General features: G+C 37.5%; 1 protein-coding gene across 1 annotated transcript in view; it reads right to left on the reverse strand.

The window, feature by feature from the left end:
* The window catches only part of rasgrf2a (Ras protein-specific guanine nucleotide-releasing factor 2a), a 52480-nt gene extending 42312 nt beyond the window's left edge, over positions 1–10168 (reverse strand). The window contains exons 1-2 of the mRNA XM_056466138.1: positions 9884–10168; positions 167–273 (exon numbers count right to left, since the gene is read on the reverse strand). Of these exons, the coding sequence (XP_056322113.1) occupies positions 167–273; positions 9884–10162 (386 nt within the window). The 5' untranslated portion in view covers positions 10163–10168. The remainder of the gene's footprint in view (positions 1–166; positions 274–9883) is intronic.
* Between the last annotated feature and the right edge of the window lie 3636 nt (positions 10169–13804).

The raw sequence follows: 13804 nt of genomic DNA on the forward strand, positions 1-13804 counted from the left end.
AAGTATTTGATATGTCATCATTGTTAACCCTGGTGTGAGATTATAAGGACACTTTGCTCAGGACATTTTCCTTTCCTACATAAAGCCTGACATGCTAAAACAGCTCAGTATAAACACATCGATTCTCCAGAGACGCTACTTTAAGTGTTTAGTGTTTTGATTGTACCTGGCCTGCTGAATGACCTCCACCCACTCATTACAATCAGCTTCCTCTTCTGACCGCAGCTCCAGGGGTTTCTGCCCATCGTGGCCGAAAATCACCAAGAAGTAATGCTAAAAAACATGAGAAATGTAACATCAGAGTGTGTCAGCCACAAATCAGCATTCAGTATGGCGGGGTGTCAGTGTCAACGCTTCCCAGTTGCTCACTGTAGAAATTGGGAATTTCTCAACTTTTCAAGCGCCAACGGAAGCGTCAGCCAATCAGATCGCTTTATGCAAATACTCCGGCTCAGACAGAAGCTGACTGTGGTTTTATTTCATTGCCTGACACTGCTATGACGATCGCGTCAGCCCCAACTTCAGACAAGCCCTCTGTCAAGCGCTAGCGCTGAAGCCCTGTGTAAATTGGGCATTAAAAGATTCCTATTTTGCCCCTTTTTACTTTGTGTATTCAGAATGTGCAACCCAGGCTGATTGGAGATGTGTGCCCAGGGCTACATTTTTGAGAACCGAGAAATATGTACCCTGGGCTACATGTGCTTGCAGTTTTTGCTTTCACAAATCCACTAGAGGTAGATACTGCAGTGTAACACAAGCAAACACTTGTGTATTTTGACACTTCATTTTGAAATGAAGGTTTTTGTTTTTAGGGGAAAACAAAATACAAAACTACATAGCTCTGTGTGAAATAGTGTTTGCCGCTAAACCTTATAACTGTTTTGGCCACCCTTAGCTTCAACAACTGCTATCAAGTGTTTTCGATAACTTGCAACGAGTCTGCAACAGTGTGTGAAGATAACCTTTGCAGAATTGTTGTAATTCCGCCACACTGGAGGGTTTGAGCGCCTTTTTAAGGTTATGCCACAGCATCTCAATTGGATTCAGGTCAGGACTTTGACTAGGCCACTCCAAAGTCTTCATTTTGTTTTTCTTCAGCCATTCAGAAGTGGACATGCTGGTGTGCTTTAGATTATTGTCTGTAAAATTCGAAATCAATTTTCTATCGTATTTAGGTCCAATCTAAATTCTATATTTTTACCCCTTCCCCACAGGGCATAAAGGGGAAGGGCTTTAAAATTTACCCCAAAGAAATGAGACACTCCAACAGCACCTGCACACGTCATCATATGTCATTGCGATCTCTTGCTTCATATGAGATCAACAATCGCGACTGCTGTAGTTATTCCAGTTGGGCTATTTTTTGATGTTTATCTTCAGGAAATCACTGAAGGCATATATCATGTTATCATAACGATATAATGTAGCAATAAGATCATAACTGTACTTTGCATTTACACCTTGGCCATATTCATCTATGTAAACACACCAAAACAACAATAGCAGACACTGTAAAAAGCTCATTCCCAGCCACTAGACTTTTCTGACAGGGTATTCGAGTGTCAGTATGTTGTGGGACTGCTATACAGGAGTTATTTTAGGGATATAGATAGCCAATTTTAGCGTTGTTTATAACGCTATTATGAATGTATTAAAACATGTGCTTGTTTGTTGTAAATTTGTTACAAATTTCTGTATGTCCTGACTTCTGTGTGCAGCCATGCTGCCGCTGTAGCTGGCGTATTCTGGGAAATTTTTGTACCCCTTGGTTTCGAGTGTGGTCCTGAAAAATGTTAGCTGTAAGCTTTAAGTCCCAAATTTTCTTTAGAGCTAAGGGGTAGAGAATTGGGAAGGGGCTTTAATATACTGTAATATGGTACTACCAAATATGGTAGTATAATATAAAAAAAATGTAAATTAGGTTTCTACTATATTTTAGTATTTCATAATACGTTCAAACTTCAAAAAACAGTAGAATACGGTAACATTTTCAAATTAAGTTTCTATCATATTTTACTATGCCGTAATATGGTACTACTAAATATAGTAGTATACCATAAACTTTCTAAATACATTTCTACCGTATTTTAGTATACCGCAATATGGTAGTATACCGTAAAATTTTCAAATTAAGTTTATACCATATTTTAGTATACCGTAATATCCTGTCAAATTTCTTAATTACGTTTCTACCTTGTTTTTAGCTGTAAAATTCTAGCAACCGTTTTTTTACCGTGAATTGTACAGATTTTTTCACAAAAATGTATTGCTTGCTGTTAGTTAACGTTAGTCAACTATGGGGACTTAAAAATACAGTGTTCCTTACAAATAACTAAATCCCAAGCATATTACCAACACACAGTAGAAAAGAAATCATAATAAATCATGTCTGGAGTCTGCGGCTTCATTTTCTTTAAGCTAAATTGGTTTTCTTATATACAGTGATTTGATTACGGATAGAAATGTAATCTGGCCTCGTTCTTGACCCGTTCACCCTCAAATAAGTGATGGAGCGAAGCAGCGAGGCCGTGAGTGTGTTTTATAGGATGTAGGCTTAAGGGCTCGAAGCGCGGCTGGTGTGTGTGTGTGTGTGTGGTTATGTAAGCCGAGCTTCTCCTCTGTCTTTAATGCGCTGTCCTGAGCCTCAGGCCTTGTTTAAACCGAGAGATAACAATAGGCACGGTCGGCCCACAAATACAGCGACCCACAGAACTATCAGCTCCCACTGAATCCTGTTCAAATCACGGCTACAGTACAGTAAACGCAGCTCTTCTGTGCAAACTTCATTAACAGGTCAGGATCCACATTCACATCTGACTCGTTTGCATAATTTTCCCTAGCAGCGCTATACTCATGTTTTATCATGCATATAAAAGCACACAGACTGTCCTTAAGAACTCATGCACTGTAGACTTTCATTCAAATAGCCGTGTCTAAGAGAAACACGCAGCCAGAAGCGCTACTATTCTTAGACGACGACCTCACAATACTGCAGGAATCATGGAAAACGCAGCTTCAAGAGTGATTACATTTGTAAAGATACCACAGCAGATATTAATATGACAAAACAGCAATGAAATAGTCTCAACCCAACTCAATTCATCTTTATTTCTCTAGCGCTTTTACAATGTAAATTGTGTCAAAGCAGCTTAACATAGAAGTTCTAGTAAATTGAAACTGAGTCAGTCCAGTTTTCAGAGTTGAAGTTCAGTTCAGTTCAGTGTGGTTTAATTTTCACTGCTGAAAGTCCAAACACTGAAGAGTAAATCCATCCATGTGCAGCTCCACAAGTCCCAAAAAAACCCCAGGCTCATTCTGAAAACGTAGTCCCGAGGACGTTTCTGGAGACGGGAGGTACGTATTTTTGCAGTTTTTGGTTTTCGCAAATCCGCAGGAGGCCGCTGTGTGCGCCATTTTGGCTTCTCAGATGTCTCCCGCGAGTGCCGTTCGCGCCCGCGCTGTTCTCGCGTAAACCCACCAGAGGCCACTGTCGAACGAACGTCTGTCTGTCCGACTGGCTGAATGATTGACTGGGTCACCCTCCTCCTTCCCTGAACCCAACCAACTTTACCGATTGACCCACCCGCCCTAAACCCAACCAACAATTTACAAAAGCCGTCCAGAAAAAGAAAAGCCCTCGTCTGATTTTTTTTTACCACGTTTTCGGATTTTACCATATTCTCACCCTGTTATGAACTTCTTCACTTTATTTCTTGGATTCTGTTTTAGTCTTACCTGATTTCTGGAACCGCGCTTCCCCAGACTCGAACACGCTCGTCGTGGTCTGCTCCTCTCTGCATCTCAAGTCCGCCAACGTACAGGACGAGCTAACCGGACAAACTGGTTGCGGTGGGAAAGCCCTCCACACGAAGGTAAGCGGTCAGCCGGCAATCGCTAAAAGGAACGGCGTCACACCGCCCCGCATCGTTCGCTTAAAAAATGAAATGCAGCCATACATACCTCCGGCTACATAATTCGCCGTCTCCAGAAACGTCCTCGGGACTACGTTTACAGAATGAGCCTGGGTTGCAAAAAAATCAAGCCAGTGGTGACGATGGCGATGAACAAACTTCACCAATTGACGAAAGTGAAGGGGAAAAAACCTTGAGAGAAACCAGGCTCTGTTGGAACATTTCTCCTCTGGCCAAACTTCTTGTGCAGAGCTGCAAAAACTTCAGTTTTCCCAGAACAAGACGTCATTAAACGGTGATCACGCAAAAAAGAGCATCACATTTCTGAACGGTCTTGAATTATTTTGTGCCATACAAACGTTATTGGTCAGTCATGGATAATACAAACATGTAGCTACAAACATTTATCATGAATAATCACTATTCAGTTCACTTCACTACTAAGTGTCAAGTGAAAATAATAATGAAATGACTCACTCAGTCTAATCTTCAAGAAGAGCCCACAGTTACCTCTTCTGTCATGTGTTCTGGCTGGCTTGAGATCTCTTTGCTTGTCTCCCGCTAACCTGATCCAGGATAGCGATCAGGCTCATTATCAGATTTACTCGTGGTTTTAAAGAAATTAAAATATGCATGACTGCCTCTTTGGCATTTTGAAAATACAATTATCATTTAGGCAGGCCACTATGCCAATATTTAGTTTCGCTGCACACGAAAACAATCACCAACCAATAAGAGTGACTGTAAACAAAAGAAATCTGATTGGCTGAAAATATTGTTGAGGGCCAATAGTTTAACGTGACTTTTGCTTTAACTTGCACACACAATCCACACAGCCGTCTCTCTCTCTAACTCTCTCTCACACACACACACACACACACACACACATGTAGGTGTTCGGATTCATTAAAACAAATACCGAAACGCAAAACTCGAATACACTGCAATAAAGGATTTTCTTACTTAGATTTTTTACTTTGTTTGTAGTCCAAATATCTAAAATGTGTAAATCAAGACGAATTTTACACAAGCAAAACATAGTCTTGTTCAAGAAATAAAACGCCAAAATTAAGTACGTTTTTCCTTAAAACGAGCAAAATAATCTGCCAATGGGGCAAGCAAAATAATCTTCTGTCAAAAGTAAAAACAAGATTATAAAAAAATACTTCGTTTTTTACCTGGACATTTGTAAAAGAACATATTTTAGAGCAGTAATCACAATACCATGAAAGCGTGATATTTTAATCTGAGGATATCATCCCGTCAGAATTTTATACCCACCCATGCCTAAACCAGAGAATAGAAGTTGCTAAAATTAAAATTACAGAACAAAAAACGATTTATGCATCAAACATAGCGGTCAAACATGAGAAGGAAACCTAGTCTAGCCATCACTAGTTTCTCTGTTAACTCTGTGATTTAGTCAGTATGAGGCTGCTGATGTGTAAGTGCAGCACGCATTGATAACACAGAGGCACTTCAACATGACATCAAACCCGATCTCCATGGAAACGCAAGTCATCACCGCGCTGATGGCCGAGTCAAGCATATTTCATTTGCATCTGAATCTTTATAATGCACATTCAAAGAGGGAGAAAATCTACAGCAGCACGGAGAAAACTGAAGTCAGAGTGAGTGACGGCCGATCCAATAATGCAGTTATTATTATTAATATTCAAATCAAGCGCATATTCCAAAATAATTACTGTTCATTATTACATCACAGTGAAAATTGAAATTAAAGTGACATTTAAAGGCTTAACTTGGTTAATTAGGTTAACTAGGCAGGTTAGGGTAATTAGGCAAGTTATTGTATAACAATGGTTTGTTCTGTTGACTTTCGAAAAAATAAATAGCTTAAAGGGGCTAATAATATTGACCATAAAATGGTTTTTAAAATATTTAAAACAGCTTTTTTTCTAGCCGAAATAAAACAAATAAGACTTTCTCCAGAAGAAAAAATATTATCAGACATACTGCGAAAATTTCCTTGCTGTATTAAACATCATTTGGGAAATATTTAAAAAAGATTAAAATAATTCAAAGGGGGCTAATAATTCTGACTTCAACTGTATACATCACTGGAATGGTTGTCGTGGGCCCCTAATAATTGTCACTCTGGTTGTCATGGGCCCCTAATAACATCTCCGGGGGCCCACAAAATGCGTGAGCCCTTAGAATCATCCTAACGTAGTGTAATAGTGTATGTGTGTGAATGGGAGTGTATTGAAGTTTCCCAACGATAGGTTGCAACTGGAAGGGCATCCGCTGTGTAAAACATATGCTGGATAAGTTGGCGGTTCATTCCACTGTGGCAACACCTGATTTAAAAAGGGACTGAGCTGAAAAGAAAAGCAATAAGTACTGTCCCAACTTTTTTTCGATTAGAGGCTGTATTTTCAATTTAGTGTATTGCTTAAGACTTTAACAGATTCACTAATATCAAAGTTCCCATATTTAGTAGAAGATCACACTAAAAACATGACCATAATTTATTATAATTTAATTCTAAACTAACAGAAGCCTTTTATTGCAGAACATTTGACAGAACATCAGTAAATGGCGGTTTTATTCATATGCAGGTCATTTTGCACATCACAAAGCTCCTGTAATGAAGCTGGCGCAGAAATCAAAGCACAATCAGCGTCTGCTTTTAAATGCTGTTGAAGGACTCGGAAGCTCTGCACTGTTTGAAATGTCCACATCTTTACACAACATGCTCAGCAAAATCAACATGCTCATTCATTCATTTATTTTTCAGCTTAGTCCCTTTATTAATCTGGGGTCGCCACAGCAGAATGAACCACCAATTTATCCAGCATATGTTTTACACAGCGGATGCCCTTCCAGCTGCAAGCCAGTACTGGGAAACACCCATACACTCTTGCATTCACAACCAGAGCACTCGGAGGAAATCCACACCAAGAAATACCGACTGACCCAGCCGGGACTTAAACCAGCGACATGACAGTGCTAACTACTGAGCCACCATGCCGCTTTATCCTAAATAACACTTTTAACAAACCTGAATGAAACAAATAAAACAATCTCCTTATTTGTAATATTATCATTATATTTCACATGCTAAAAAAATAAATAATATTTCATGAAAACCATTTACCACAACGTCACATTAATAGTAGGTTATATTAAGGTTGTGATGTCAGGTGACCAAAATTCAATGTCTAGCCAGCGTCTAAGGCAGGGATGTCAAAAGACCGCAGCCCTGCACAGTTTAGTTCCAACCCTGCTCCAACACACTTACCTGTAGGTTTCTAACAAGCCTGAAGGACTCAATTAGTTTGATCAGGTGTGTTTAATTAGGGTTGGAACTAAACTGTGCAGAGCTGCGGCCCTTCAGGAATTGAGTTTGACATCCCTGCTCTAAGGACAACGTTATTTTGATGTTGAAAATTACGTCAAATGATGTTGATATTTGGTTGATTTTAGATTGTGTGGGAAAATGACCAAAATCCAACGTCGAGCCAACATCTTAAACCACCATCACTATAGTATTTTACTGTAAACTGCTATGGTAGTTTGGTCATGTGGTAAACACTGATATACTGTTTATTACACTATAGTATTTTACTGTAAACTGCTATAGTAGTTTAGTCATGTGGTAAACACTAATATATACCGCGTAATACACTATAGTATTTTACTGTAAACTGCTATAGTAGTTTAGTCATGTGGTAAACACTAATATATACCGCGTAATACACTATAGTATTTACTGTAAACTGCTTTAGTAGTTTAGTCATGTGGTAAACACTAATATATACCGCGTAATACACTATAGTATTTTACTGTAAACTGCTATAGTAGTTTAGTCATGTGGTAAACACTAATATATACCGCGTAATACACTATAGTATTTACTGTAAACTGCTTTAGTAGTTTAGTCATGTGGTAAACACTAATATATACCGCGTAATACACTATAGTATTTTACTGTAAACTGCTATAGTAGTTTAGTCATGTGGTAAACACTAATATATACCGCGTAATACACTATAGTATTTTACTGTAAACTGCTTTAGTAGTTTAGTCATGTGGTAAACACTAATATATACCGCGTAATGCACTATAGTATTTTACTGTAAACTGCTTTAGTAGTTTAGTCATGTGGTAAACACTAATATATACCGCGTAATACACTATAGTATTTTACTGTAAACTGCTTTAGTAGTTTAGTCATGTGGTAAACACTAATATATACCGCGTAATGCACTATAGTATTTTACTGTAAACTGCTTTAGTAGTTTTGTCATGTGGTAAACACTAATATATACCGCGTAATACACTATAGTATTTTACTGTAAACTGCTATGGTAGTTTTGTCATGTGGTAAACACTAATATATACTGCGTAATACACTATAGTATTTTACTGTAAACTGCTATAGCAGTTTTGTCATGTGGTAAACACTGATATACTGTTTATTACACTATAGTATTTTACTGTAAACTGCTATAGTAGTTTAGTCATGTGGTAAACACTAATATATACCGCGTAATACACTATAGTATTTTACTGTAAACTGCTTTAGTAGTTTAGTCATGTGGTAAACACTAATATATACCGCGTAATACACTATAGTATTTTACTGTAAACTGCTATAGTAGTTTGGTCATGTGGTAAACACTAATATATACCGCGTAATACACTATAGTATTTTACAGTAAACTGCTATGGTAGTTTTGTCATGTGGTAAACACTAATATATACCGCGTAATACACTATAGTATTTTACTGTAAACTGCTTTAGTAGTTTGGTCATGTGGTAAACACTAATATATACTGCGTAATACACTATAGTATTTTACTGTAAACTGCTATAGTAGTTTGGTCATGTGGTAAACACTGATATACTGTTTATTACACTATAGTATTTTACTGTAAACTGCTATAGTAGTTTAGTCATGTGGTAAACACTGATATATACCGCGTAATACACTATAGTATTTTACTGTAAACTGCTATAGTAGTTTAGTCATGTGGTAAACACGATATATACCGCGTAATACACTATAGTATTTTACTGTAAACTGCTATAGTAGTTTAGTCATGTGGTAAACATGGATATATACCGCGTAATACACTATAGTATTTTACTGTAAACTGCTATAGTAGTTTAGTCATGTGGTAAACACTAATATATACCGCGTAATGCACTATAGTATTTTACTGTAAACTGCTTTAGTAGTTTAGTCATGTGGTAAACACGGATATATACCACGTAATACACTATAGTATTTTACAGTAAACTGCTATGGTAGTTTTGTCATGTGGTAAACACTAATATATACCGCGTAATGCACTATAGTATTTTACTGTAAACTGCTTTAGTAGTTTAGTCATGTGGTAAATACTAATATATACCGCGTAATACACTATAGTATTTTACTGTAAACTGCTTTAGTAGTTTAGTCATGTGGTAAATACTAATATATACCGCGTAATACACTATAGTATTTTACTGTAAACTGCTATAGTAGTTTTGTCATGTGGTAAATACTAATATATACCGCGTAATACACTATAGTATTTTACTGTAAACTGCTATAGTAGTTTGATCATGTGGTAAACACTGATATATACCGCGTAATACACTATAGTATTTTACTGTAAACTGCTATAGTAGTTTAGTCATGTGGTAAACACTAATATATACCGCGTAATACACTATAGTATTTTACTGTAAACTGCTTTAGTAGTTTGGTCATGTGGTAAACACTAATATACTGTTTATTACACTATAGTATTTACTATAAACGGTGTGGGATGGCACACACACACACACACACACACACACACACACACACACACGCAGCCACAAACAAACACGACGTGTGCGCGCGCGTGTGTGTAGAACCCAACTTCGCCATTCTTGCGATATTTGTGTCTTTGGTCGTAAAAAAGCGAGTTATTAGTAAAGCACAGATGAAAACTGTGATGTCAGATCATACCTGCTGTTTATCTGAACTCTCCTTCCCCACGGTGGACACTTTCGGAGCCGGAATCCTCTCGCAGGTGCTTCCCTCCAGCAAATAAATCCCAGAGGGTCTGGTGCTCTGCTCGTTCTCGAAGTAAAACAGCACATTCTGGTAAAGCGCGAAGTACTTCTCGTTCCAGCGGTTGTTTTCGGCGGCTTTTTTGCTCAGGTGGCCGCGCTTGATACCCTCTTTACGCGCGACCATGGACAGATAGAGCGCGTGTCCTTCATTATAACGCACGCTCTTCTGCATCTTCCAGTCCCGATTGTCACATTGAACCCATCATCTTCCTCTCACACAGCAGCCACAGATGATGACGATCTCAAGTCCAGCCAAAAAAAAAAGCGCTGATGCTGCGCGTAAAGGAGATTCCAGGCTCGCGTAATTACGCACTGTGATATAAAGGAGCGCGCGCGCGTTTAAAAAAAAAAACGAAAATTCAACTATAGAAGTAAACAAGTATTAATAAAAAGATGATGTCCACTGAGTGCAGCGACAAAAAAAAATATATCCAGTGAACAGACGGTACAACAGAATCACGACCGAGATCAACGCTAATCGGCTTTGACACCAACTTAAAGGGACAGAACTATTTACCCGGGGGACTCTGTTTACATCACTGTCCGGAGAGAATACGGTGTGATGCTGCACACTTTCCACAACAATAACAAAAACAACAAGCATACTAATATGATTTCTTAGTTAACCCACATATACTAAAGTACTTTATTAGTCTTTTCACACATAGTATATTAAACTGTGTTGTGTTTACAACTCTTTGTTAACGAACGCTACAACATACAGTATTAACTATAGTGAAATAAACAGTAATAAATACTGTAGTATAGATATTACTACAGTAAACTGTTTTTTATTGTATTATAATATACCCAGTGATGGAAGTAGCGAATTGGGGCCCCAGGCAACTCCAGCCATGGGGCCCAAGTCCTGATGCACCCTTTCTACTTTTATTAAATTTACTATTTATTTAGGTGTTTTTTTAATATTTCATAGTATTATATTTATATAGTATTTTTTTAATATATATATTATAGAAATCTTCTTTTCTATGCTTTATCTTATTGCAGTCTTTACATTTTGAATGATGAGTTTTCTTAAAATGAACTTACAATTAAAAATATAGTGTGTGTGTGTATATATATATATATATATATATATATATATATATATATATAAATTTGACTGCTGGACTGCTCCATGATCGGGGTGGTTTATATTTTATTTTTATTATATTATTATTACATAACATTACATTATTATAATAATATTATATTAAATAATATTTAATTATGTAATATATTATATATGATAGAAACTGATGTTATATATTGTTTATAGGTATAATTTTTGCTTCTAGATATTTATTGGGGGCTCCCAGATTTCCTGTTATAATAATATAATCCTGTTGTAATATACCTTGTTGTAAAAATCGACAGTATTGGGTCATTTGTTTATATTAATTTAGTTGTGCTACTATTGTAACTATATTTATTTATTTGATTTATACTATATTTAATTACCTCAAGAGATTAATTCAAGTAGTTCATTATAATATGGTTCAAAAACACAATATCCGTGTTTGTAAATTACTATAGTATTTTTTATATCAGGATATTGTTGATTCGGTGTATTGAATTGGTTCGTTCGCTAAAAAATGATTCACTAATTGACTTAGTTTGCTGCATGTATGAACTGTTCCTGTATAAATTTCGTGATATTTCATTTTAATCACTGGATATTTTAGTGTAAATATACACCAGGAGTTTGATTCTGTCTGAGGCTGAGCTGTAGTTATATACTGTAATGTGCGCCCCCTGCTGCTGACTGTATGAAAGCACTAACAACAGATGTGCTTCTGAACAGATATTCAAAACACTAAATATACTCACTGGTCACTTTATTAGGTATACATTGCTATTTGGACCACATTTTGAGTTTCTTTGGGGACAAGAGTAAAGCTTATTTATGTCCCACTGCTAACAGACTATTTTTCACCTCCATATTTGAGTTTTCAGTGTTTTGATTGATATACTTTATAAAATGTATATATTTTGCCAACAATAATATTATATATTTTTTTAATTATAGAAAATTTATACATTTTGCATTGTTGGATTGCTTTTAAAACATTTGATTTTTAATATTTTAATATATACAGTTTAATATTTTTGGCAAAGATAAAGGACAAAATATGTTTGCATTTAACATTAACACAGTCATAGTCAGATATATTTAAAATAAACAAGATTAAGTTAGTATTAAGATTAAGATAATACATTTATAAAAAATAATAATAATAATTCCTCACATTTATATAGCGTTTTTCTGAACACTCAAAACCCTTTACACATCTAGCAAACATTGTTGTGTTACTTTTGACCCACCTGTGTCTTCTAAAAATAGGTTTTTATGAAAAACGGTACTTTCATCCCTGCTCTCCTCTATGAGAACATATTTGTAAAATATATATATATGAAAAGTGTATATACAAATGTCTAATCAGCCAATCACATGGCAGCAACTCAATGCATTTAGGCATGCAGACATGATCAAGATGATCAGTTCAAACCGAGCATCAGAATGGGGAAGGAAGGGGATTTAAGAGACTTTGAACGTGGCATGGTTGTTGGTGTCAGACGGGCTGCTCTGAGTATTTCAGAAACTGCTGATCTACTGGGATTTTCACACACAACCATCTCTAGGGTTTACAGAGAATGGTCCGACAAAGAGGAAATATCCAGTGAGCGGCAGTTCTGTGGGCGCAGATGCCTTGTTGATGATCAGAGGTCAGAGGAGAATGGCCAGACTGGTTCCAGCTGATAGAAAGGCAACAGTAACTCAAATAAGCACTCGTTACAACCGAGGTCTGCAGAAAAGCATCTCTGAACACACAACACGTCCAACCTTGAGGCGGATGGGCTACAGCAGCAGAAGACCACACCGGGTGCCGCTCCTGTCAGCTGAGAACAGGAAACTGAGGCTACAATTCACACAGGCTCACCAAAACTGGACAATAGAAGATTGGAGAAACGTTGCCTGGTCTGATGAGTCTCCATTTCTGCTGCACATTCAGATGGTGGGGTCAGAATTTGGCACACAATTTAAAAAACACAATATGTTAATTTGTAAACACACAATATTCAATAATCATAAATATTTTCACCAAATGAATTAAATTTGCTTATTTTTGAATCGTACTTTCAATTTACCAATTGGATTTAGGTTAATTGTGTTATGGATGTATGAACTTTGATTTGTAAATGTAATATTTTTGAGACTGATCTGGCTCCATAAAATGGTCCCATCATGATGATGTATTGTTCAACCCAAGCTCAATCTGAGAACGTAGTCCCGGGGACGTTTCTGGAGACCGCGAAATACGTAGCCGGGGGTACGTACGGCTGCATTTCATTTTTTTTTAAGCGAACGCTGCGGGGCAGTGTGACACCGTTCCTGGGCTTTGACGAGGGCTTTCCTGCTGCAACCAGTTTGTCCGGTTAGCTCTTCGTGTACTCTGGCGGACTCGAGGCGCAGACAGGGGCTGACCACGACAACGACGACCGGGTTCGAGTCTGGGGAAGAGCGGTTCCAGAAATCAGGTAAGAAAACAAAAACAAAATCCAAAAAATGAAGCGAACAAGTTCATCACAGGGTGAGAATGTGGTCAAAATCCGAAAACGTGGTAAAAATCAGACGAGGGCTTTTCTTTTTCTGGACGGCTTTTGTGAATCGTCGTTGGTTGGGTTTAGGGACGGAGGAGGGTGGGTCAGCCGATTGGCCGGTCGCACGGTCAATCATTCTGTCATCCAGGCAGACAGGCGGAAGGTCGTTCGACAGCGGCCTCCAGCGGGTTTACGCGAGAACGGCGCGGGA

The sequence above is a fragment of the Danio aesculapii genome, chromosome 10, assembly GCF_903798145.1.
Source record: "Danio aesculapii chromosome 10, fDanAes4.1, whole genome shotgun sequence".
Classification (NCBI taxonomy): domain Eukaryota; kingdom Metazoa; phylum Chordata; class Actinopteri; order Cypriniformes; family Danionidae; genus Danio; species Danio aesculapii.